Source organism: Electrona antarctica (genome assembly GCF_951216825.1).
Source record: "Electrona antarctica genome assembly, chromosome: 9".
In the NCBI taxonomy this organism is placed as follows: Eukaryota; Metazoa; Chordata; class Actinopteri; order Myctophiformes; family Myctophidae; genus Electrona; species Electrona antarctica.
In genome coordinates, this window is record NC_136790.1 from 9198741 (window position 1) to 9224253 (window position 25513).

At 45.9% G+C, this 25513-nt stretch overlaps 1 protein-coding gene across 4 annotated transcripts in view; it reads right to left on the reverse strand.

Moving 5' to 3' along the window:
- Window positions 1-25513, reverse strand: part of LOC306929536 (receptor-type tyrosine-protein phosphatase gamma-like) — a 472869-nt gene that overhangs the window by 202748 nt on the left and 244608 nt on the right. For all 4 annotated transcript variants that reach the window (XM_079510103.1, XM_079510102.1, XM_079510101.1 and 1 more), the window contains exons 3-4: window positions 18313-18495; window positions 8960-9108 (exon numbers count right to left, since the gene is read on the reverse strand). In XM_079510103.1, coding sequence (XP_079366229.1) covers window positions 8960-9108; window positions 18313-18495 — 332 coding nt within the window. The remainder of the gene's footprint in view (window positions 1-8959; window positions 9109-18312; window positions 18496-25513) is intronic.

Below are 25513 nucleotides of genomic sequence, written 5' to 3' on the forward strand. Positions count from 1 at the left end.
ACACCAATGCAACTAGTCTTAACTCCTTGCAAACAAAACCGTTTTAAGGACATGTCACACCAATTCAACTCCTTGAAACTGCCATTGGGGATAATGATTGCATGGAACTACTCGAAAACCGTTTGGTTGCAAGGAGTTGCATTGAAGGTTTCATGACATTAATTTTCATTTATTTTTATTTTAGGTTTTATGACCTGCTAAATTACACCCAAAAAACCTGAACTTTGACATATGGAATTTGCAGGCTGTGACATAAGAAACTGCAGGAAAATCAGAGCACTTGTTTGAGCCAGAAAACATTAAGGTTACTTTAGTAACCATGGTTATTTAAGTAAGTGAGCGAAATATTTCGCTTATGGGAGGTTTCCTACTGGCAAACCGAGCTGCAGAACTTCATTTATGAACTCCCACAGGGATCAAAAGGTCCCTGCGGGTTTAAGAGATGTGACGTCAGGCGCTGTGCCCCCGGGGTATAGAAGGCGCGCCTACGTCACCAGCTCTCATTCGGAACTTTTTTCTCCTGCCAATAGCAAGACAGAAGGGTGTTCCGCGAAATATTTCGCTCACTTACTTAAATAACCATGGTTACTAAAGTAACCTTAATGTTATTTTAAGTGAGCATTCGCGAAATATTTCGCTTATGGGACCTTATCAACTCCCGAATCCTGAACCAACGAGTGAATGTTAGGACCGGAGGTAAAAGGTGGGCTGAATGACTACAATGGTCATTTGCCCGGTCCCTGGGGAGATGTACAGGTTAACTCAGAGTGTCGCCTGTGCATCCCATGGCACAGAGGGCCGGAGTGGGCCTCTTTATAGAGAAGCCGCTCCTAGGACCGCATGTGCCAGAGAGGGCGTTGCCACATCTAAGTTGTAGTATGTGGCGAACGTCGAGGGTGTAGACCAGCTTGCTGCAGTGCAGACTTCCTGGATCGACACCCCCTTATAGAGTGCCCACGATGCTGCCATACCTCGTGTGGAATGGGCCCTCAGCGTTTGTGGGGGCTCCTTTCCTTGGCTAGTGTAGGCCAGACGGATGGCGTCCACTATCCAGTTGGAGATAGTGACTGTTGTAACAGGCTTCCCTTTGGTCTTGGTACCCCAAGACACAAACAGCTGGTTCCCTTTCCTGAAGGGACTCGTTCTGTCCACATAAGTGCGAAGCGCTCTTACTGGACAGAGGCAGTTCAGCCTCCTGTCTTCATCGGAGATGAAAGGAGGGTGATGGAAAGCTTGTAGGTCTACTGGTAGACACACCGAGAGGGCATTCTTGGGAATGAAGGCCGGGTTCGCCTTGATCCGGTTAAGGAAATAGGTAGCTGATATATTGCACTTTTACCTTAGCGCTAGGTATACTCTTGGTTGCTTGTTTTTGCAGAAAATGCACTAAAGACTTCTGGTGATTAGTAGTTTTTGTTCCCTACCTATGTTGAATACACTTATTGTAAGTCGCTTTGGATAAAAGCGTCTGCTAAATGACTGTAATGTAATGTAATGTAATGGTGACCTTTGTTGACCTGTCATCGAACCTCATGCACTCTGGAGAGATCGAGAGTGCATGTAGGTCACTTACTCTCTTTGCAGTTGTCAAAGCAACTAGGAGGGCAGTTTTGAGTGTTAAACACTTCAGGTTTGCTGCCTGTAGTGGTTCGAAGGGTGCCGTGGTTAGGGCCTCCAGAACCAGGGACAAGTCCCAAGAGGGAACCAGGGATTTTACAACCCTGTGTTCTCTACGGACGCCCTTCATGAATAGTTTGACCAGATGGTGTTTCCACACTGTCTGGTCGTTTATGCCCACGTGGCATGCTGAGATGGCTGCTAGGTGGGTCTTAACTGACGAGAGGCCTAGGCCTCTGTCTAGGAAGTCCTGAAGGAACGTCAGTATGTGCACTACTGAGGCCTGATAAGGAATTACGTGGTCTGGTTGATCCGAGCACCACTGCTCGAATATGCGCCAGGCCGTGTCGTAACGGTTCCTTGTTGACTGGGCTCTGGCCTTCTGGATCGTTGCCACCACGTTCGGGGGAAGGCCTGCTGCTGTCAACATCACCCTCTCACGGGCCAGACCCACAGGTCTAGGTCTCTGGGGTGAGGGTGGAAGATCTCCCCTTTCGCTTGCGTGAGGAGATCCGCTCGTAGAGGAATCTGCCATGGATGATCGAAGAGAAGATGGGCTATTTCTGACCTCCATACCCCCCAGGATGGGGCTATTAATAGCACCTTCAGACCCTGAGTCCTCACTCTGTCTAGAGTGGGGAGAATCAGGGTTAGGGGGGGAAGGCGTAGAGTAGCGTCTTGGACCACCGGTGTGACAGAGCGTCTAGTCCCAGCGGCGATGGTTCTCTCATGGAGAAGAAGAGAGGGCACTTCGTGTTCTCCTCTGAGGCAAAGAGATCCACCTCGGGTGTCCCGAATCTGCTCCAGATCTGGGCTACCACCTGAGGGTGTAGGGACCAGTCTGCGTAACGGAGGGGACCTCTGGACAGCAGGTCTGCTCCTGTGTTCAGAAGACCGGGGACGTGGCACGCTGTAACTGATAGAATGTGTGTGTCGCACCATAATATGAGTCTGCGTGCTAGCTGATGAAGACGAGGGGACCTGAGTCCGCCTTGTCTGTTGATATAGCACATAGCTGTCGTGTTGTCCGTCCGGACTAGGACGTGCCAACCTTGAATGCGCGGTTTGAAGTGCTTTAGTGCGAGGAAGACCGCCATCAGTTCCAGGTAATTGATGTGGTGGGATCGTAAAGGTCCCTCCCATATCCCTCTGGCTGTATAGCCTTCCAGTGTGGCTCCCCATCCGGACATGCTTGCGTCCGTGGTGACCACCTTCCTCGTCAGAGGTCTCCCCATAGGGACGCCCTCTGAGAGAGTCCGTCTGTTCGCCCACCATTGAAGGGCTAGTACGCATTGTGACGTCACTAACACTTTTTGGCGGCGACGGTACATAGGTATACGTAGAGAGCTCATCCATCGCTGGAATGGTCTCATGTGTAATCTGGCCAGGCGGATTAAATGGACTGCTGAGGCCATAAGCCCCGCCATCCGAAGGCACGTGAGGAAGGGAATCGAACGTCCCTTCTGGAACGATGCCACGCACTGTAATGTTGTTTCCATTCTTTCCTTGCTCAGGCGAGCTGTGAAAGAAACTGAATCCAGCCTTATTCCGATAAAGTCTATAGACTGAGTCGGCGTCAGCATGCTCTTTTCTAGGTTTATTTGGAACCCTAGTGAGCAGAGGTGGTTGAGCACTTGATGTGTGTGCAACCGAGCCTCTTGTGGAGAGTTTGTCATTAGGATCCAATCGTCTATATATGTGGCTAGACGAAGACCCTGTTGTCTCAGTGGGGCGATAGCCGCCGCTGTGCATTTGACAAAAACCCTCGGACTCAATGACATTCCGAAGGGAAGAACCGTGTACTCGTACACTTTCCCTTTGAACCCGAACCGCAGACATTTTCTGTGGGGGGGGTAAATTGGAACGTGGAAATATGCATCCTGCAGATCTATTGACGTGAACCAGTCGTTCATGCGGACTGAGCGCATTAGGACTGGCGGAGTCAGCATCTTGAAACGAAATGTTCTTAGATGACGATTCAGGGCTCTCAAATCCAGTATAGGACGAAGCCCGCCCCCTTTCTTTTTCACCAGGAAATAACGAGAATAAAACCCGTTGAGTGACTGGTGGGGGGGCACCTCCGTGATAGCGCCCTTCTGCAGCAGAGAAAAAATCTCCTGCTGCAAAATGTCCGCTTCCCGCCCTTTCGCTCGGGAGAATATTACTTTCTCGAACGTGGGCGGTTTCGAGGCGAATTGGAGTCTGTATCCTGTCGCTATTGTACGGATGATCCACGGGGAAGCCCCGTGCTTCCGCCACTGTGACAGATGACTCGATAGGGAATTCCCTCTGACGACTCCTAGCAATGGCTGGGCGGGGAGGGATGGCCTGTGTAGGGGAAGACTCACCTGTGGTGTAATGTCTCCCTCTAGTGGATTTTTCGGGAAGTGACGGAAAAATCGGGCGTGACGGCTCTTGCCTGAGACAGCCTGCGCTGTCCCAGTATGGGTTATATCTCCCATGGGTGGGCTTATGCCCTTCAGAGATGGTTTTGTTGTTTTTTGTGTTTTTTAGTTTTTTGTCAACTTTATTGGTACAAAAACAGGTACACTTTGTGAATTGCACATTACAACAACATTTTTTGGGAGGGAGAGTACAGAGGCAACAGTTGCATGTACTTCCCTCCGCAAGCGCTTGGGCGCCGGCCCGGAGGTGAGGTCCGTGACCACTACCTCCTGCGCTAGTCTCTGAACTGGGAGATGATGGGGGGGCTCGGCCAAGGCCCCCCTCTGAACCCGGCCGGGGGTGTCACTTCCGCTTCCCTGCGCCTCGGCCTCTGGAAGCGCTGGCCTTGTAGGGAGGAGGAGAGCGGCGGCGATCCGGCTTGGGATGCGGGCGCTGCTGCTGTCTGTCTCCGCTACGGCCAGGGGCCCTGGGTGGGCCCTTCTCACCTGCCTTAGGTTTCCAGGGTGCCTTCCTTCCCCTGGGGTTTTTAGGAGGTGCCTGGACAGCCAGTGGCTCGAGGGCCTTCATCGTCTTCGAAGAGGATTCGGCCTGCTGAATGGAGATGGACATACTCTCAAGGACCCCGTGGAAGAGGCCCTCATGAGAGATGTCCTTGCCCACCATCTCCTTCTTAATAGCATCGGAGAGAGGAGCCAGGTTAACCCACCTCCATCTCTCTTGCAGCACGGAGCACACCAGTGACTCACTGGTGTGTTCCGTAATCTCACACTGGAGGGCTGCCATCTCATGGTTGAGGCGGCGTAGCTCTGCCAGCTGAGCTGGAGTGGAAGAGTCCTTCATCTCCAGGAGGAGAGCCTTAACAGAGCCCTGCAGGATGGCGATGGCGTTGGTAGCCTTGGCTATAAAGCTCAAGTGGGCATGGAGCCACTTGTTGAGCTTGGAGGCCTCCTTGTCCATGGTGCTGGTGAAGGCTGGTTCCCTCTCCAGCGGGATGACCCTGGGAGCCTGAGGGTTGGCTAGGTAGGCGGCCATTGCCCTGTCCATGGTGGGCATGGCGAGGAGGCCCATGCTGCCAATGTCCACCATGTCGGGGACCGCCTTTGTGGTGCGGTGTTGGAACTCCGCACTCACAGAGGGGTTCTTCCAGGGGCGGAGCATGGTGTCCATGAACTCCGGGGCCTGAGGAAGCTTCTGCTTCTTCGGGGGTGGGGGGGGGAGTTGGTCCGCAGACATCCCCAGCCATGCGCGTGCCTTGGTGGTGCATGTTGGCCATTCCAGCTGGCAGCGAAAGGCTCCCTTCCTATAGATGTCCATAATGGGGGAGTCGTCCCTCATTAGCATCACAGGAACAGCAGGCTCGTCCTGCTGGGGTGGGGGGCTGACAGGTGCATCCACCATTGGCCCCTGAGAGTCGACGTCCATGTCGTCTTCATGGAAAGTGACACGTGGCTCGTAATCGTCGTAGTCTCTCTCGTCACCCTCGTCGTCGTAGAAGACGTTCACTTCATCCAGAACGTGAAAGTCCTCCTGTCGATACTGGCGTGAAGGGAGCTCCTCATCAGAGAACTCACCTTCCTCCTGTTCGGCCCATTCTCGGTCAGAGCGATAGCTCCTCTGTGGAGATGGGTCGAGGCGCTCCTCCATGGCGCTGGACACTGTAGGACGCCTACCGTGTCTCGGTGCTGGTATGGGAGGGTTTCGGTCCCCAGACCGGGGCCTAGCCTCCTCACGTGGAGGAGCCTCTGCGGGGAGAGAAGCCGGCGGGGCCAGGTAGCGAGGCGTAGCTGTAGCTTTTGGCCTAGCTCCGCAGACCTCGTAGTCGGTAGCCCTGACTATGGAGGCCTGGGAGCTAGAGACCGTTGCCGGAGTGCGGCTCCGCGGTGCTGGAACAGGCCTCTGTCCGGCTGTCGAAGAGGCTGGGGCGCTGCGTGTTAGCGGCGGGTAGTCCAGCTTCTTCCTTGGAGCGTCCCTTGGTCCCCCACCGGTGAGAACTTCGGAGGGCCAGGGGTCTCGAAGAGGAGGAGGAGGAGGGGGTTGTCGGTTGGAAAGGCGTAGCTTCTCGTAAAAGTTTAGGCAACGCCGAAGTCTGCTTTCCTTAATCTCGAAAGTCATCATAAGGCACTTGTTGCAGTCCAGTCCGTCCCCTCCTTGGGCCGCCTGGCGTGCGTGAGCGGTTCCAAGGCAATAGAGACAAACAGCGTGTCCGTCTTCCCTTGCCATGGTGTTGCCACATCCAGAGACGGGGCAAACCCGCTTCGGCTCCTCTCCTCCTGTGGCTTCCTTTTTCCGCGCCGAAGCAGCCTTCGTGCGGGGGTAAACCATCTTTCTTCCGAGGAAGAAAGCTAAGCTACACCGGCAGCCCGGTGTAAGCTAAAGCTAGCTAAAGCTAACAGAACTAGAAGCTAAGCGTTTTCTAAACGCCGCGCAACAAGTTTGGCTAGCTGGCTAACTGTGTTTAGGCAAAGCTAGTGTGTCGCTCGAGGCTAACACTAGTTTGGCTAAGCTAACAGCGGGAAATCTTGGCTAGCGCCGAGAAAGGCTGTTAAACAGCGTATAATTACGTGAAAATATTCAAGAAGCTTTGAAAAATGCGTCGAACCTCACGGTACTCAAGAAATTCGTTTCTCTTGTCCGGCTTGTGAAGCTTAAAACATTCAACGCACTCGAGTTCAAGAAGTCTTGCAGTCCTCTATTGGCAGAGAAAAGTAGAATGAGAGCTGGTGACGTAGGCGCGCCTTCTATACCCCGGGGGCACAGCGCCTGACGTCACATCTCTTAAACCCGCAGGGACCTTTTGATCCCTGTGGGAGTTCATAAATGAAGTTCTGCAGCTCGGTTTGCCAGTAGGAAACCTCCCATAAGCGAAATATTTCGCGAATGCTCACTTAAAATAACCCCAGACCACAGAAAATCTACTGCATGTTAAAAGATCAGGTTTTTGGGTGCAATTGAGCTCAGAAAACCTACAAAAATTAAGAAAAAGTACAAAAACCTTTTTTTCAATCCCTTTAAGCCATAATAGTATGTACTTCATCATACAACAAACAAATTTATTAAATTTTTTAAGTGTTGAGTTTGTTAATTCTCAAAAGTAACACAATGGATAATGCTTACAGGTAAGTTGGTCCTCTAGTCTAGTCTACAGTATATAACTTTATGGAGTGGGTGGGAAAGGACACACAGTTCATATGGGAGCAAACGATTATGAAATAAAGCTCAACTGTCAGTATGCTGATCTTCCAAATGTCAAATGATACATATTCATCTATTTGGCAGATGGCTGCAAAGAGGCGCTGGTCTCTGGGCTGGGCCCAAACACAGGGATGGCTGACATTTACATGTTGCACGCACGCACGCACGCACGCACGCACGCAAACACGCACGCACGCACGCACGCACGCACACAAGCACGCAAACACACACACACACGCACGCACACACACACACACATATCCATACAGTAAACAACACCTGCACACAAACACCGTTGTTCCTTCCCTCCCACGCGCGCACACGCACACGCGCACGCGCACGCACGCACGCACGCACGCACACACACACACACACACACACACACACACACACACACACACACACACACACACACACACACACACACACACACACACACACACACACACACACACACACACACACACACACACACACACACACACACACACACACACACACACAAAAATGAATCAAGCTTAAAGGGTGTGACCGAGCCTTCGGAGGCATGTTTGTCGTCGAGCACAACATTGTCTAAATCATACTCCATCGCACTATGTTGTCCCTCTCTACAGCGTGTCCTTAGTGTCACACCCAGGATTCTAACCCAGGTCTCCCGTATGGGAAACCAAATATGTATCGCTTATCCAAAGGGAAATCGACCAATTGGCCAGGGGACATATTTTTCTTATGACATGATTACTCATGTAAAAAAAAAAGCCTACTGTATATATTATTTATTTCATTTTATAATGTTTTTGCAGCAAACAACATCACCGTGCAATGGAGTATAAATATAATAGATAAGTATTAGTGTGGTAATGACCTCTCAGCAGACAAGAATGGTGATTTATTTTTTAATGTAGCTTTCCTTCTTTGTCCTTATTCTTTTTCTTTCTTTCTTTTTGTGTTCTTCTTAAGAACGCGCGCTGCTTTGGGGATAAAAGTAAAGGGAACAATTTCTGCTTAATATCCCAATGAAGTTTCAGGCCTCCACAACTCCACAACTCTCAGCTCTTTCTTTAAATTCTTTCTCCCCTTAGATCTCCGGCTCCTCCTGTCATTTTCTTTCCTCTTTGAAGAAAGTTTCTTCCCCCCCCAGACAATACATTAGTGAGAAACAACAAAGACTAGAATGAGAGAACCTATTGCGACACAGATGGTGAGCCAGAATAGAATGGTTGCGTCTGGATCTGTGATATATATATATGTGGTATCTGATCAAACAGACTCTGTCATACATTGATCAAATATCCAGTATCAAACCAGTAACAAACATCTAATTAAATATGAAATAAATGTTCACCGGACCAAGTATAATTCGATGTAGAGCCATGGACATATACTGTACAATGATGATATAAAATGATATGAAATTGTATCGAACCATAACAACAGTGATAACACACACTAGCAGGTGTTTGTGGTACTAGAATGATGCATTACGACACAGACATGTTTGCTGTTTCCCTCAACTATTTAAAGTAAAATATATGAACACAGCCTTTCTTTTTTTTTGGTAAGTGACCATACAAGTCTGATAATGAATGGTGTCTCGTTATAGGAAAACAAGGGACTCTGTCATCTACCAAATATCAGATCTCGTCATGCATTATTGCTGATAGGTATAAACTACTGTACAGTATAATATGTAACCCAAAACAACTCCAGAGAAACAGTGGGTTGTTCCGTTCCAACCACTCACCTCCACTGGGTATCTGCGTCCATTGATGCTGTGTTCAGAACCATCGGAACCGTTACTGGGACCCCAGTGGAACTCCACCTTCTCTGCCTTGAACCTCCCTGGCAGGCCTGCTCCACGCACGAAGTAGTCATCCTTCAACATGATGGCCACTGGAAAGGGACAGACAGACAGGACAGTACAGACAATGAAGCATCATTAGGTTTATTTATGGGAAAGGAGGACACAGGTTCTGAGGACATGCTAAATCTAATCGTAGGTTTGCATTTCTGGCTTTTGTCTTGGGGGAGATGTGCTGAATATTACACAAGACACTTTCTGTCTTTCTGACAGCCTCAAAGACTAAGGTCTGTAATGAGGGGCTAATTTGTCTATAAAAATCTATCTCCTCAACCGTAGCAAATCGTCCTTGCAGAGTCCTTTGTTATTCTACCGCCTCTTGGTGACATATAGCGAGAGTTAAGGGGCCCCTAATTCGAACATTCACAAGTGGTTCTAAGAGGGCCCCCGTGTTCCATTAACCAGAGCGACCTTAAATAACTGCTCCCATTGTCAGAGAGATTTCTGTCTCTGATTGAATTTCACGGCAGCTTCCATTTCATTCTTCACCAGAGATTTCTGGCCCCGTTTAGAGGAAGCACTCAAGCAAAAGGAGTGACCTGGTTTGTCCGCTCAACAAGACTTTGGCCAAGTCAAAGAACTGAATCAAAGTAAATGTGCCTAACATCTTTTACTGGGTCCACTTTACGTGGGTGGTCAGAGATGGAAGGTGCATGGATGGGACCTTCTCTCAAATGCCACATGACTCTTCCACAATAGACAAATTATTGATTTGTCTTTTTTTTTTTTGTTCCTTTATAAAACTTCTAAAACATTTAACACGTCGTAGGATGTGTCACATTTTCCCTTTGAAAGTTGATATGACGTGAATGGTAAATGGTGCATTTATATAGCGCCTTTATCCAAGGCGCTTTACAGAGATTGTGCATTACATTCACCCATTCACACACACATTCACACACCGATGCCGGGGGAAACCATGCAAGGCAACAACCTGCACATCGGGAGCAATTAGGGGTTCAGTGTCTTGCTCAAGGACACTTCGACACTAAGTCTGGGGGAGCCCGGGTTCGAACTGGGAACCTTTCGGTTTCCATCCGGTCACTCTACCCCTGAGCCACTGCCGCCCGAAGTGAATGAAGATGCACTGCTCTATAACAAGATTCCAGTAAGGAGGTTGTTCCTGTTTTTATGATAACAGCTGACACCACAACAAATGTGAGGGGCAAAAAAACATGTTGAGGAACACAACATGTTTTTTTGTGCATGTCTTGGATGTGTGCATGTCTTGGATTAATTGATATCTTATTCCTGTCACAGAGTTAAGATTTCCAATCAATATTATTGACTGGACTGCCAATTAAGCAAACATATTGACCCTCATGTATCAATCTAACATATAAACTATTGGAGACACAACCACAGAAATGATCTCAACAGAGCTGATTTATTACACGCTTATACAGTATGTCATCAATCACAGCATGAGAATGGTTATTTTAACCCATTTTGGACTGAGGTCGATTTAAAAAAATCCTACGTTTTTTCTGAAAAAACAATGTTTCTATGTCAGTGGTGCTCAACCTTTTTCATGTCAAGGACCCCCAGAATTATCTCTATTGGGCCACGGACCCCATCTCAAAATATGTAGTTCCAGGGACCCCCCAGAAGCCAATATTTTAGTTAAAAATGTTCGCTCTGAAATATATATTCAAATATTTGCAACACATTTTCACGACTTTTCAAAAATAGCAGATCTACAAGCTCATAGCGCGCCACCGAGTGGCACGCTACGAGCTTGTAGATCTGCTATTTTTCAATAGCTAAAGCATGACATAATGCTTGAAACACCAAAAGGGGTTCCCGCCCGAATTGGGTTAAATAGATGACTGAGGATCTAACCTCTAACAGCAAGGAATATAGTATTGACTTGAGTGAATATGTAGGTTTAGATTCAATCAGAGGTGCGATTTGACTACAGATAAACATACTCGCACTTTACCACTTACAATACGTCTTACAAATAAGACTATTATGTTTACTACACATGCCAAAAAGGCTTTCAGTCACTCACAAAGTGGGGGAAGTTTGGAATGTGCCAAACCACAATGTTCCTAATGTCACTGACTGTGAACTACATAAATGTCAATGAAGCGGGTACAATCTGCAGAATTACTATCTTCCTGCACTTGGTGCTATTAAATAGAAAATTTCACCTAGATTATCTAAATGTCATGGAGTGATGTGGCTGCATATCTGAATTAACATTTCAGAACATCAGAGATCGGAGCACAGATGTGAAAAGGGGGGGCATTGGCACAATGATTTGGCAGATCAAAAACATGCTACAGTAATAGACCACTTTAACAACACAGTCAGCCACAGTATCTCATTAAAACCAGTTGACCAGTGATTCTCAAGTTTTTTAATTATGTATTTGCCTGCAGACAGGGCTGGACTGGGTCAAAAATATCCCCCTGACCTTTGGCCCAGACCGGCCCACCACAAACGGCAAGCAGATAGCAGATACTCTACCGCCTCGCTCTGTCGAGGCACACACAAACAAACAAGCCCTAATACCACCACTTTTATACTGAAAAACATCAATTGTGGCAAAAAAAAAGTCTGCATCAGGCAGGAGCAACCATATTTGACAGCAAATGACTTTACCGACCCACGGTATACGCGTTATGCTCGTGTGGTATCCCTTCTACTCTTGGCCGTGTGTCCTCAACTAATCTGTGTCAAACAGAACCATATTTTATGGACATTGTCTTGTGAAGTGAAGTAGTGAACCTTACGCCTGAGTCATACTAGTTTGAACATGGAATTGTTCACTTAAAGTAGCCGAGCTACTCTAACTCATATAGCTTATAGATTGATAATTTTTTGGTCAGCAACACCGGTGCACAACTAAGTATATGTTAGGCATTGATGGATCCTTCATTAACCCTCATTGTGATTTGTACATGAACATACTACAAATTGCATAATGTATTACAATTATTGTAATGTTTCTTCCTTCTCCTTGAATCTTGCCTTGACGTCCAGCACCTGGCCTACATACAGGCATAAGATGTGCACACAATCATTTGCAAGCATGGACATTTGCAGTACATAGATTTGTTGTTTTGTTTATTTTGCACATTATTGTAGGACAGGGGGTGTCATTTTGTTTCCTTTGTTAAATGTGGGTCTGTAAACCCTGTGTAACAGTGATTTAAGGTCTATTAAAAAATAAATATATTCGAGGTTGAGTTGAATAATAAAAACTGCTTACCCCGCATTTGTTTGGGGCTATTATTGGTTGGGAGTTAGTTCTAAGTTTAGTGCTGCAAACGGGAGTCAGGCCCGGCGGCGGCGACCCTTAGGGAATTAGCGCCCTAGGCCGCATCTCACGGATCCGCCCTTCCCGACACGCGCAAGTCCAGCTCCTCAAACTAAATAAAAGACTTCAGTCTCTACCACGTTTTAGTGTTGTCAATAAACACACAAAGGCCATGGAAAAGTCAGGCAGTCGGCACAGCTGTGCGTAAAGAAATGAAGAGCGTAAACCACACGCACACGCGCACACGCGCACACGCACACACGCACACACACACACACACACACACACACACACGAATACGCAATAGCCTACTTCTTGTGGAGGCAGAGGTTGTGACTGTCTGAAGGACCAGTGGTTCATTGTGACGTATCCTTCTCCTCCTCCCGGTCTCAAATACTTCAAAAAATGAACCCCTCTGTGTTTGCTCTTTCACTCTACGCTGCTTTGAGTACTCACAGCCTGATAATTTTTATATTTTAGACAAGTTTGCGAGTCAATACTACCTGCAGCGCTTCCTGTTTACTTCAGTCAGAATGCTTGCTGGCCAAACGTGCTGGCCAAAACATGAGCACGCCGGGCGGCCCTCGCTCCCCCAAGGCGGCTTGACAGCCTCTGCTCCAGGAGCAGCGGAGGCAGGGCGCGGGGGAGCGCATCTAAACGGGCGGGAACTGGCACGAGAATAACTGAGTGGCGACTAAGTTATTCTAGTGCCAGTTCCCGTGCGCTCCCATGAACAAAAATTAAAGCCTTGGTACCGAGGCTACGCGTGTGCCTCCTCTAGGCCTATTAACTCCAGCCCTCGGCAATCTGCCGCCCTAGGCAATGGCCGAAGTGGCTGGCTGTGGTCAGGCCTTGGGAGTTTCATTAATGGTTCGGATCAAGGCGTTAAGAGAAGTGCATTAAGAGAAGTGCAGGAATTAGATGCTAAGTCGTAAAAACCTTGGTTGGCTGAATGTAATGTGTAAACATGGGGCTCACATGGAAATAAAGCAATGGAAATAAAGCCTGCTCAATCGATGCAAATAACGTTTTCCAGAGCTTGAATCCACACAAATTTCTTGAAAGGTTTATACTTTAAGATTGTGGGACGCTATAACCAGAGCTTGAATCCACACAAATTTCTTGAAAGGTTTATACTTTAAGATTGTGGGACGCTATAACCTCACTCAACACCTCCTAGCTTCTCCCTATATTAAAAACACACACACACACACACACACACACACACACACACACATTTCAGCGGTGGTAATTTTAACGTGTCGGACGGCTGATTCGAACTGGGAACCTTCCGGTATCTAGACCGCGCCGCTATCCGTTCGGCCACCGCTGCCACTTAGTTACCGCTGTACTTAGTTACTTTCCACCATTGCCCACCACCATAGTCTTGCCGTCTTGCTGTTCTGTATAGAACTTGTTACAGACAGAGAATAAGGGACATTGTTGTTCCGCCGTAGTCACACAAGTGAATCAATGTCACGTATGTGTCGGTGTCCAAGGCCAGGTGTCCAAGGCCAGGTGTCCAAGGCCAGCACACTTTTCCTCCTCACCTCACACATTTCTGCCAAACAAAACCGATGTACAGTACATTCAACATTTATGTTGTGAGTCGATGCAATATGGATAACGGATTTAAAACAATCAGGCTACCCAAATGAATAACAACACAACACATGTGTATGCTATAATTGTCATAAATGTAGGCTGTAAAATCTACGGACAGCTATCATCAAGTTATGTGTGAGAGAGAGAGAGACAGAAAAAGAGTGAGCGAAGGAGAAAGGGATCGTGTGAAATAACATGATGCTGATGCCTGATAGTATGCTGACACAATATTAGTTTTGTAAATTGTAAAATGTAAATCAAAACAACTTCTGACAACAACTGGTGCTAGCGTGATGTTACTACTGTGAGACTTACTGATGTTAGCATGGCCTTATTTGAAAAACAGCCTTTATGTCGCACGGTGAAGGACAATCCTGTGCTTCTGTGACTATGGTATTTCGTCAGTCCATTTGTGTAGCATGGTATAGGTGAACATGTGAAGAATCTACAGACAACAGTAGCTCTCTCGCTCTCTCTCTCTGATTTAAAGGCTCCCTCTGTGTCTTTCTCTTGCTATACCTCTCATCTCGCTCCTCCAGGCGTTAGTCAGCGCTGGCGATACAAGCTCCTTGAAGGTCGGCTCCCTGGTCCATTCCCATTGGGGATGACACACACTGTCGCTGCCTAGCCTGATTAAGCTAACTGCGCTGATCCAAATGGATTCCTTTTCATCGTAGCAGCGCGGCACTCACTCATAGTGTAACTATTGGAATGTGAAGAGGATGTTTGCTTGTTCCCCATATCTTTATTCCTTCCCAGGGACCTGCCGGTAATAATGAGACTGGAGATACAGATGTCTGTGAAAAAGAACAAGCCTGCACTGAGAATTCTCTACGCCTTGTCCGCTTATTAGTTACACTAATATTTGCATTATCTCATAGATTTCTTTAGGAACAGTCCATTTGTGGGATTTCAATACTGTACTGTGCATTGGCCATGCACTCCCACGTGTATACTGAGACTGCATGGGTAGCTGTTTCTAATAGATTTTTCTTTTTCTTTTTTTTCACTGTTTTTGGCTATATATTTTTTAACCGCTCTACAGCAACTTGTCTCTGCTGAACAGCACACCTGCACTATGTGACCTTATAGTGCACGGCTTCCTGACAGAGGGAAGGCATTCCAAGTGGCTCTATATGTCTCTAGTGTATATGATTGACCCTTTCATTGTGAGTACATTGTGCCCCACAGGGGTGCATTCTCCCCCCTCATCCATTGTGCTGTATTTTACCTTCGGCCACTCATCCATCAGGCTACTCGTGTCCGAACCGAGGTGGATTTCATTACCAAGAACGATGAGTCCGTGTGTGCACCTAACAATCGGATGATCTTACATAAGAGCATGCTCCTACCATTCTGGCGCTGAACGCGCTCCCAAGGGTTGAGATGAGGAATGGCTTCCAAAGGAGCCCACCCAGCTCATCTCCCCCAGCTCCATCGCTCAAGTCTTAACTCAGCTGAGTAGTTCAAGGTCCTTTGGTCCAATCACCAGTGTCCTTAATAAATGGGAAACATCCTCTGTCTATATCAGGAAAGGCCCTACAAATGATGTTCCTCCCATGGCAACTGAAAGAACTCGACTGATCATGGCCTGAGTTTTACTCATCAGTAATTGAAAGCTTGCCAACATGCTCCATCACAGTCTGGGACTACTACGGTCCTGTCCCCCTGTGCCAAGGACAAGTTGCAACATATTGCCCACACACGGCTCTGTGGCTGATTGGCTGTCAGGTGACCTCCATGAAGGAAGTGCACAACTGCAGGGAACAAAAGTGGAGGATCATTACTTCCAGCTCTACTCCTGCCCATACAGAAAATACATGTTCCATGAATGAACAAAAATATATCTCTTTGAGATGGTCATAATAAGGGGATCCAAAGGATCTTTTTCGAAAATATTGTTTTGGGCAAATCGTGTGTACATTTTGTGAAAGTATTAAGTAATCCTAAAAGGATGTTTTTAGGGCACAATGTGTAGGGGAGTGCCTAAAACTCCCGTAGTTGTTATAAAATCAATGTGAATCACAGACTCTGGGCGTATTGCTTTTATAAGACGGTTATAAAATTGCAGCATAATATCCCAATTGCACTACAATTTATACAACAAAGTAGTCCATGACTGCCTGCACAAACAAAACCATTGCTATGCAACATTTATATTCAGATGGACTCCCCTATAACTGCATGACATTTTTAAACAAACTGAAACTAGCCAATTTAAATGCGAAATGATTAAATATTGAGCACGGACAATATCTCGTCTAAAATGATACGTTTTCGTGAATCAAAATGCATAATAAAAGAATCAATTTGCTTGGCACATTAATATACTGATGTAATGTGGTCACATGTGTGTTTATAGAGAATTTTACTAATTTAATAAATGAAAACTATAGGTGTCAGCTGAGCCTACACAATGAGCTTTCATATTGAAACCCTGCACCCACACTGACCTCCCCAATAGCACTGATTGCTTATACTGTTACAGTATAGTCACTCTAGCCTATCAATTATATGGTTATTTGTACAAACTATTATTATACACTGTATGTAAGACTTTATATACGATGCCCAGACTTTCATTTCATTCAACTCAGTATTAACCCATTTTTGGCGGGAACCCCTTTTGGTGTTAGCATTATGTTATGCTTTAGCTATTGAAAAATAGCAGATCTACAAGCTCATAGCGCGCCACCGAGTGGCGCGCTACGAGCTTGTAGGTCTGCTATTTTTTTTAAATTGAAGAACGACTGACATAGAAACATAGCTTTTTCAGAAAACTGTCAGGATGTAGAAGACATTTTTAGAATCTGATCTCAGGTCAAAATGGGTTAAGGAGATTCTCACCATTGTACTCCTGGACAATCACCATATCTACAGCCACAATTTGAAGCTAAAAACGTTAATGCACATAATGACTTAATACCCCATAGTCTAGTGTTGACGGTATGTGAGAGGCTGTTGTGAAAGTACTGGGAAGATAAGTGTATTTCGATTGCAATTCAATTCAGTAGACACAAATCTATGAATGGTCAAACAATAATGATGGCATGCAAAACATAATTCCAGCAAGCACAACACGCTTGTGCTCAGGGCAGCGCAGCTCTTAAATTATAATAATTGGGCGGCTGGCTGCATTCTGAGTGCTGTCAATAGTGACACAAACCACCTGTGGCCTGTTGCTCTGCAAAGCCTTTCAACTCCATTTGCACACAGAGGGGAGAGGATCATCCATCTTTGTGACAGGCTGAAATTGTGAAAAATACCTGTGGGTTGACAAGGGGAATCCGAGAGATGTCGCGCGACTTGAATGCAGATGGCCGTGTACGTATATTACAGATAGGGAACACCTGCCATGTCAGTTTTGCTAATATGGATGCATCATGTCTGAATGAAAACTGTCTGTGCAACAATTTATTACAAATGGCTCGCTCCATATTGCACCTGTCGTGTTCAGTTCACATGCAGGATGTAGTGCAGCACATTGTGACATGCGGACGCATATGCCAATATGAGACAGGACTGTGTGAGACAATCACAATACAGCATATTGTCTGTGCATTCTACAGTGCAGTGTAGTGGAAAGTAGCCAAGTACTGTACGTACATTTGGTATTTGAACTTTACTCGAGTATTTCCAATTTCCAGTGCTTGTACTTGTACATACAGAAATCTGACATCATTTAGAATTTTGATACCAATCATTTTGTACTTTTACTCAAGTAAATGTTGAATTCCAGACTTTTACTTGTAACAGTATTTATAATTTATAATTTTTATCCCACGATTTTTGCAACCCATTTATTTCTTTCACCCACCCAGTGTCATTTACCCCACCTGGGGGGGCAGCGGACTGGCCTCATGCTTCCGTAACAGAGTATTTCTATATTGCAGTATTGATACTTTTACTGAAGTAAAGCATTTGAGTACTTTTTCCACCACTGGCAGTGTAGTGTAGTGCTGTTCACCGAAACATTTAGTGATTGATTAGAACGATAGCCACAAAATGGAACATAACGACTCTCATTCTGTTTTTTTGTGCATGGCGCTTCTCTGCCCAGACAGCGGATGTTAATTATTATAAATTATATTGATTAGCGAGAGCTAGCCCAATGATTAAAACCACAGTACTAGCCAAGTAATGGGAAACATACCAGGGGACCTGTAAGTCGATCAGCCAAAGTAAGGTACAGTACGGTATGTTAGGTGACATTTTTTAGCATTCATTTACCTCCTCATTTCTCAACTTATAATTACCGTAAATAGTAGGCTACACATGGGAGGCACAGCCCAACTGCAGTGGGATGCTATATGATGAATGAATACTTTTATGAATGCAAAGTGAAAATCAGGCTCTGCTATACCTGTTTTGCCAGTGTTCTTCATCGACGTCTTATTCGAGGATTCTGCGTCAAAGCCCTCCAGGGTCAACTCCTGATATTCTGTGGACACTCTGGCCTCCTGGTCCACAATATTGATCGGCGATTGATTCCTCTCTCTGCATTCTGGGTAAGCCGAGGACCAGCCCTCGTCTGGACCGTATGTACCTAGGAAAGAAACGCAACAGACGTCAGTGATGTGGTTCACAATGTTCTACAGACGTCAGTGATGTGGTTCACAATGTTCTATACAGGAGCACCTAGGAAAGAAACGCAACAGACGTCAGTGATGCGGTTCACAATGTTCTAACAGGAGCAACAGACGTCAGTGATGCGGTTCACAATGTTCTATACAGGAGCACCTAGGAAAGAAACGCAACAGACGTCAGTGATGTGGTTCACAATGTTCTAACAGGAGCACCAACAGACGTCAGTGATGTGGTTCACAATGTTCTATACAGGAGCACCAACAGACGTCAGTGATGCGGTTCACAATGTTCTATACAGGAGCACCAACAGACGTCAGTGATGTGGTTCACAATGTTCTATACAGGAGCACCAACAGACGTCAGTGATGTGGTTCACAATGTTCTATACAGGAGCACCAACAGACGTCAGTGATGCGGTTCACAATGTTCTATACAGGAGCACCAACAGACGTCAGTGATGTGGTTCACAATGTTCTATACAGGAGCAACAGACGTCAGTGATGTGGTTCACAATGTTCTATACAGGAGCAACAGACGTCAGTGATGCGGTTCACAATGTTCTATACAGGAGCACCAACAGACGTCAGTGATGTGGTTCACAATGTTCTATACAGGAGCACCAACAGACGTCAGTGATGCGGTTCACAATGTTCTATACAGGAGCACCAACAGACGTCAGTGATGTGGTTCACAATGTTCTATACAGGAGCAACAGACGTCAGTGATGTGGTTCACAATGTTCTATACAGGAGCAACAGACGTCAGTGATGTGGTTCACAATGTTCTAACAGGAGCACCAACAGACGTCAGTGATGCGGTTCACAATGTTCTATACAGGAGCACCAACAGACGTCAGTGATGTGGTTCACAATGTTCTATACAGGAGCACCAACAGACGTCAGTGATGTGGTTCACAATGTTCTATACAGGAGCACCAACAGACGTCAGTGATGTGGTTCACAATGTTCTAACAGGAGCACCAACAGACGTCAGTGATGCGGTTCACAATGTTCTATACAGGAGCAACAACAGACGTCAGTGATGTGGTTCACAATGTTCTATACAGGAGCAACAACAGACGTCAGTGATGCGGTTCACAATGTTCTATACAGGAGCACCAACAGACGACAGTGATGCGGTTCACAATGTTCTAACAGGAGCACCATCGAGAGCACCCTGACGAGCTGCATCACCACCTGGTATGGGAGCTGCACCGGCGCCCTGCGAGCATGGTTCTTTCAGCGGGTTGAGTACAGAGTGACGTAGTGACCTAACCTTAACCTCAGTAAAACTATACCTAAACCTAACCTCAGTAAACTATACCTAAACCTAACCTCAGTAAACTATACCTAAACCTAACCTCAGTAAACTATACCTAAACCTAACCTCAGTAAACTATACCTAAACCTAACCTCAGTAAAACTAAACGCAGTGGCCTGGGCCATGGCTCAATGGTCCAGGCACCTTGGCTGGTAATCCAGTCAGTCGACTCCCGATCCCGACGGCCTTTACTGCATGTCTTCCCCCCCATCTCTCTCCCCATTTCCTGTCAGCCTACTGTCTGTCCCTCCATAAAAAAATATTAAATAAAGGCGAAAGCCACAAAAAAAAACATAAACGCAGTGGCTGGGGGGCCTGGGGGCGTTTCCAAGAACCCGGAAGAACGACGGAACCCGCTGAAGATCCCCTCCTCGCCGGCGCCCTATGTACAGCAGATGTACAGCAGCCATATTGGAAAGAAATTGGACCTCTTCCTTTCTTCCTTCGCAGGTGTTATCAATGATTCTGAAGGCCGTTTCCATTTCGTGTAGCACAGTGGTTTTCAAACGTTTTAATTTCAAGGAACCCCATAACTCTGCACAAATGGAACCAAATACCGTTTTGGTTCTTTTTTCCCCGCCCAATATTGAACCAGTTCAGATTGTTTTCAATGACAATTAATTGGTTAAAAAAAGGGGCCTTTGAGACCCACTGCTGTAGTCTTTCCAGTTAGGCACCAGCATGCACAATATCAGCACCCAGAATGGAACACAACCATAATTAGCATCATTGATAACAGCTGTGAAGGAAGTCCCAATTTCTTTCCAATTATGGCTGCTGCGCACAGAGCCTATGGAAAACTGCTACAGGGTGTGGTGCAATAGCCTCAGCAGTGAGCACATCGTACAGTACATACAGTATACAGTATGCCAAGCAGTGCATAGCCATGAATAAGCGGTTCATCGACCTCGACACTCACGGTGGATGATACCACAGCTATGCTAAATTCCATCCACAGCCAGGCCATCAGGGTGATCAACAGGTGCCGAGCCCCATCGCCAATTACATAACTTTCTGTACATAATACAGCCTGCCACGGTTATGACCGACGATGCATTCCATTTCCAGACATTTCGTACATTTTTCACATCTGCGGCTATACATGGTTTGTTTGCTGTTTTTGAGGGTAGGTCAAAAACCTCTCTCTCTCTCTCATTAGCAGGCAACAGCGCATCTAATCTCTCTGTCTCTGTTTCTGGCACAACAGCGCCCCTACTGGTACTCATGAGTCACACATGAGTCACAAACAAACATAGTCACACACATAGTCACAGGTCACAGACATTGCTCTTCCTTGGAGTGGTTGCACCACTCATAAATGGTAGGCAAACACAACCAACACTGACATATCGTTGTTCTATTGGAAACATTTGTTCTATTGGTGCAGCATACACAGCGGAGTTAGAAAATGTAATATTTATGGGGGTTTATGTGAAAGTGTCCCTTTTACTGCTTGTACCTTGAAACACCAGATCCATTTCTGTCCACGGGCCATTTGCGCTATTATATAATTTTGTAATGTGTACTACTGACCCCATACTCAACCCTCTTCCTACAAGCCAGCATATCTTACAGCGTTGGCAAGCTGAGTAACTCACACACACCAGAGGTTTGGAGAAGGGCACGGGCGTGCGTGCGAGCGACATGCGCGCACACGTGTGTGCATGTGCGTGTGCGTGTGCGTGTGCGTGTGTGTGTGTGTGTGTGTGCGTTTGCGCGTGCACGCACCGCTCACACAGTTTGTGTGCATATGGGTCGTGGCATATGTGTGTGGATACACAGTGAAATCCTCTGTATTCATTTAACTCTGATAGTGTAAAAATTTAGCCATCTCAGAGTTGAATGAACAGGAATTGTGCAGTGTATGTATGTGCCATTGTTAGGGAGTACATAGTGTGTACTGTGTCCGTAAACATATGTCATGTTTATGTGTGTGTGTGTGTGTGTGTGTGTGTGTGTGTGTGTGTGTGTGTGTGTGTGTGTGTGTGTGTGTGTGTGTGTGTGTGTGTGTGTGTGTGTGTGTGTGTGTGTGTGTGTGTGTGTGTTGTAGAGACATGCTCTGACAGTGTGTGTCCAGGGATTGACAGCCCGGGGCAGAAAGAGCAACCCAGAGAGATAGTCGAAGAGAGAGAGACTAAAAAGAAAGAAACAGAGAGAGACAGAGTGACAGTCAAACAGCCACAGATTGCCAAAGAGGCAAACATAGAGATGGAGAGGGAGAGGTGAAAGGAATGATATGAGAGAGAGAGAGAGAGAGAGAGAGAGAGAGAGAGAGAGAGAGAGGGAGAGGGAGAGGGAGAGGGAGAGGGAGAGGGAGAGGGAGAGAGAGAGAGAGAGAGGGAGAGGGAGAGGGAGAGGGAGAGGGAGAGAGAGAGAGAGAGAGAGGCAGGCCTGGCATGGCGTTGCGTGCCATGGCATGGCTGGTGCTGAAATCTGACAATGTGACATCGGCTCTATCCAACACCTTGCTGTTTATACGGAGCTGAGACAGAGCTGGTGAGACAGCGTATCATCACCACTCCACACGTACGCATGCGCACACGCACACACACGCACACACACGCACACTGTACAGCAACTCCTGGGTTCACTGACACACATGTCCTCTCAGTATTACGCCTGTTAGATACTGTACTGACAAGCAGCTGTGTGAATGTACTGAAATGTGTCCTTGTGTGCTATTTTACTGTTCATTAGCTAGCTAACTGTACATTACATACGATACCGCCATTTCCCGATCCGATATTTATATTTTTATAGAACACTATGCCATATCACAATAGTACAATATCCAAAATCACAGACAATATCCAGTCTAGTATCATAATATGGATGTAATAATATTGATACTAGGGATGTCCCGATCACGCTTGTTTGCTCCCGATCCGATTCCGATCATTTGAAAATGACGGGATTGGATCGGGACAAGTTGGACAACCTTACTCACAAGCTGTACGCCAGGCCAGTGTCGTAACGGGGCTCTGTCAAAATTCTATCAACTGCCATTGCATATCTGTAGAATAGTATAGATTTGTATTTATTTATTTTATTTTATATAGGGTGGGCCCTACATTGCACGGGGCTCCAACGCAACTGCCTTGGCTGTGTCACGGTAGTTACGCACCTGACATACAAGCATAATGGGCCATGGCAAATAGACAATGCTTCAGATGCTTTCAAACAATTTAGCGTCAGATCCCTCCTCTGATGCAGCAGTGCAAGACATCGGAATCCAGCCAAGCGGGAATAAGCTTTCAGTGTGAAACATAACGCTAAAATCAGCATGTTAAAATATGTATCTGAAAACATTATCCGGTTAGAAATAAACCACGTAGTAGAATACATGCTTGGCTTCACAACACCACAAACCAACGGGTGACATCACGGTGAGCATTATTTTAGTTTACACTCTGAATGCAACACAACTTCATCAGGAGAACACCGCAAGACTACAATAAAGCAATATAATATGCTGTCACTGAATATGCAAGAAGGCTGCAGAAGGGATATTGTTAGGGTGGTTCACAGCCTCGGGAGTAAGTGGTGGTTCACAGACTAATTAAAGGCTGGAATAAAGGCTGGTTGCACTTGCACCAAAATCCCTTTTGGGTGTACAGTGTAGCAGTAAATCTACAGTACCTCATGTATTAAATCGCCAGTGGGTGCAATTGTTTGAACAACCTCAAAAATGTATTAAATTATTGAAACAATTGTTTAGTGCACCTTTTAATGTTTTCTAATCTACCTCTCATGTTCATTGTTGTTAAGTAGTGCACCCGGCATATCAAATATATTCTGCATAACTAGACCCTTGAGGGCTCATTTATTTTAGTCAGTAATGAGTCCATGAGTGTTTCAAAAATTCCTTTTTGTCCAAATGTACCACCCCCGATGCCTGCGTGATTTCTACCTTTGTGGATTAAGTAGAGGTAAAGCAGGTGAAAGCTGCTCTATGTAAACATGAACACATCGACACAACTAAAATCCTGTAACACTCTTTACAGGACGGTCTTCAACCATTCTCAACCTATCTTCATATAATTGGTCCTCACTAATGCTCATTATAATAGGGTATCTATGTACCATTTTTGTCTACTCGGTCTGTGTTTCAGAGGAGGGCTGTGGACAGGATCAGAACCCCCCCCCCCCCCACCAGTAACATCATCGATGAGGAATCCAAATGAATAGAAACTGCAGGCTTTCTACTCGTGGGAAGTCTGCATGCTATAATGGAAGGCATCGTTCTTGCATTAATAGATTTGTGTGGAAAGATACGATGATGTCACTGATAGGCGTGTTTCTGAAGTGTGACTCCACAGCCCTTCTATGAGACAGAGTAGAACAAAATGGTACCATTTTATCATGAGCATTAGTGAGGACCAATTTGAAGATGAAGTTGAAAATGGAGAGTCGTCCTTTAAATAAATGGTCATTCATCACACTGTCATTGACAGGAAGATTTGACAGGTTACACAGCCCTATGATAGGGCTGTGAAATAGGGCTGATCTGTGTTGGTAATTAGGGCCCCTTTCCAAGGTGGGCTGGCTGTACTATCATTATAAGTAAGTGTTTTGAGCTGTGCAGTGTACTGTTAACAGGAAAGAGCACAAGCTGAGGGAAGTTTGACCAACATATCCCTTAACCCATTCAGGCCTGACATCGAAAAAAAAAAAAGAAATGTTTTCTAAATCATGACAATTTTCTGAAAGATTTGAGGCACATTTTAACGATTTTTCAAAAATAGCAGACCTACAAGTTCATAGCGCGCCACTCGGTGGCGCGCTATGAGCTTGTAGATCTGCTATTTTTCAATAGCTACATTTTAACATAATGTTTAAAACACCAAAAGGGGTTCCCGCCCCAAAATGGGTTAATGGTTAATGTGGTTAAATGCTAACGTGACATGGATGCGTTCCAGGTCTCAATGGATTAACTTAAATTTGATTGGTGTGTTTATATTGTTTGTGCTATGATAACATATGCAGTTGTCGTGTTCGTACGATGACGTTTGAGACTATAATTACCACTGCGAAACACAGGGGTGTGGACATTTCCCAGCGTGAGGTGCTTGTAGAGCTCATGAAGTTCTGTCATTTAGCTCAGGCATTGGAGGAAATTATACGAAAACAGCCGTCTTAAAATAAACTAAATCGCGTACAATGACAACCTCCGTTTGAATGTCTTTTATCACCGTTCCTTTGTTTCATTTTACCCTCTGTCTGTCTGCTGAGGGAATTTGACTAGCACTGTCACCAGTTTGACACTTTACAAAACTTCTGCACAGATTTTCTTTAAAGTTAATAATGTTATTAACGTGACTTGTCATGAATGGTCCAATGATTTCCATTACGTTGGTATTTGAAAGGTAATTCCCAAATAGCATTGAGGCACTGCTGGGTTCTGAGTCTGACGCACGTACACTTCATTCCAAATTATTTTTTTTAATATTGAAGTGGATGACCCCTTCCTCTTAGCTTTTGTTTGTGTGACAGGGAACAAGAGAGTTGAAAATGAATGGGAACTCAACTGATAGGCTTTTCAAACAGCAGACAATGCGCAATTTGTGTGTGTGTGTGTGTGTGTGTGGTGTGTGGTGCGTGCGTGCGTGCGTGCGTGCGTGCGTGCGTGCGTGTATGTATGTATGTATGCATGCATG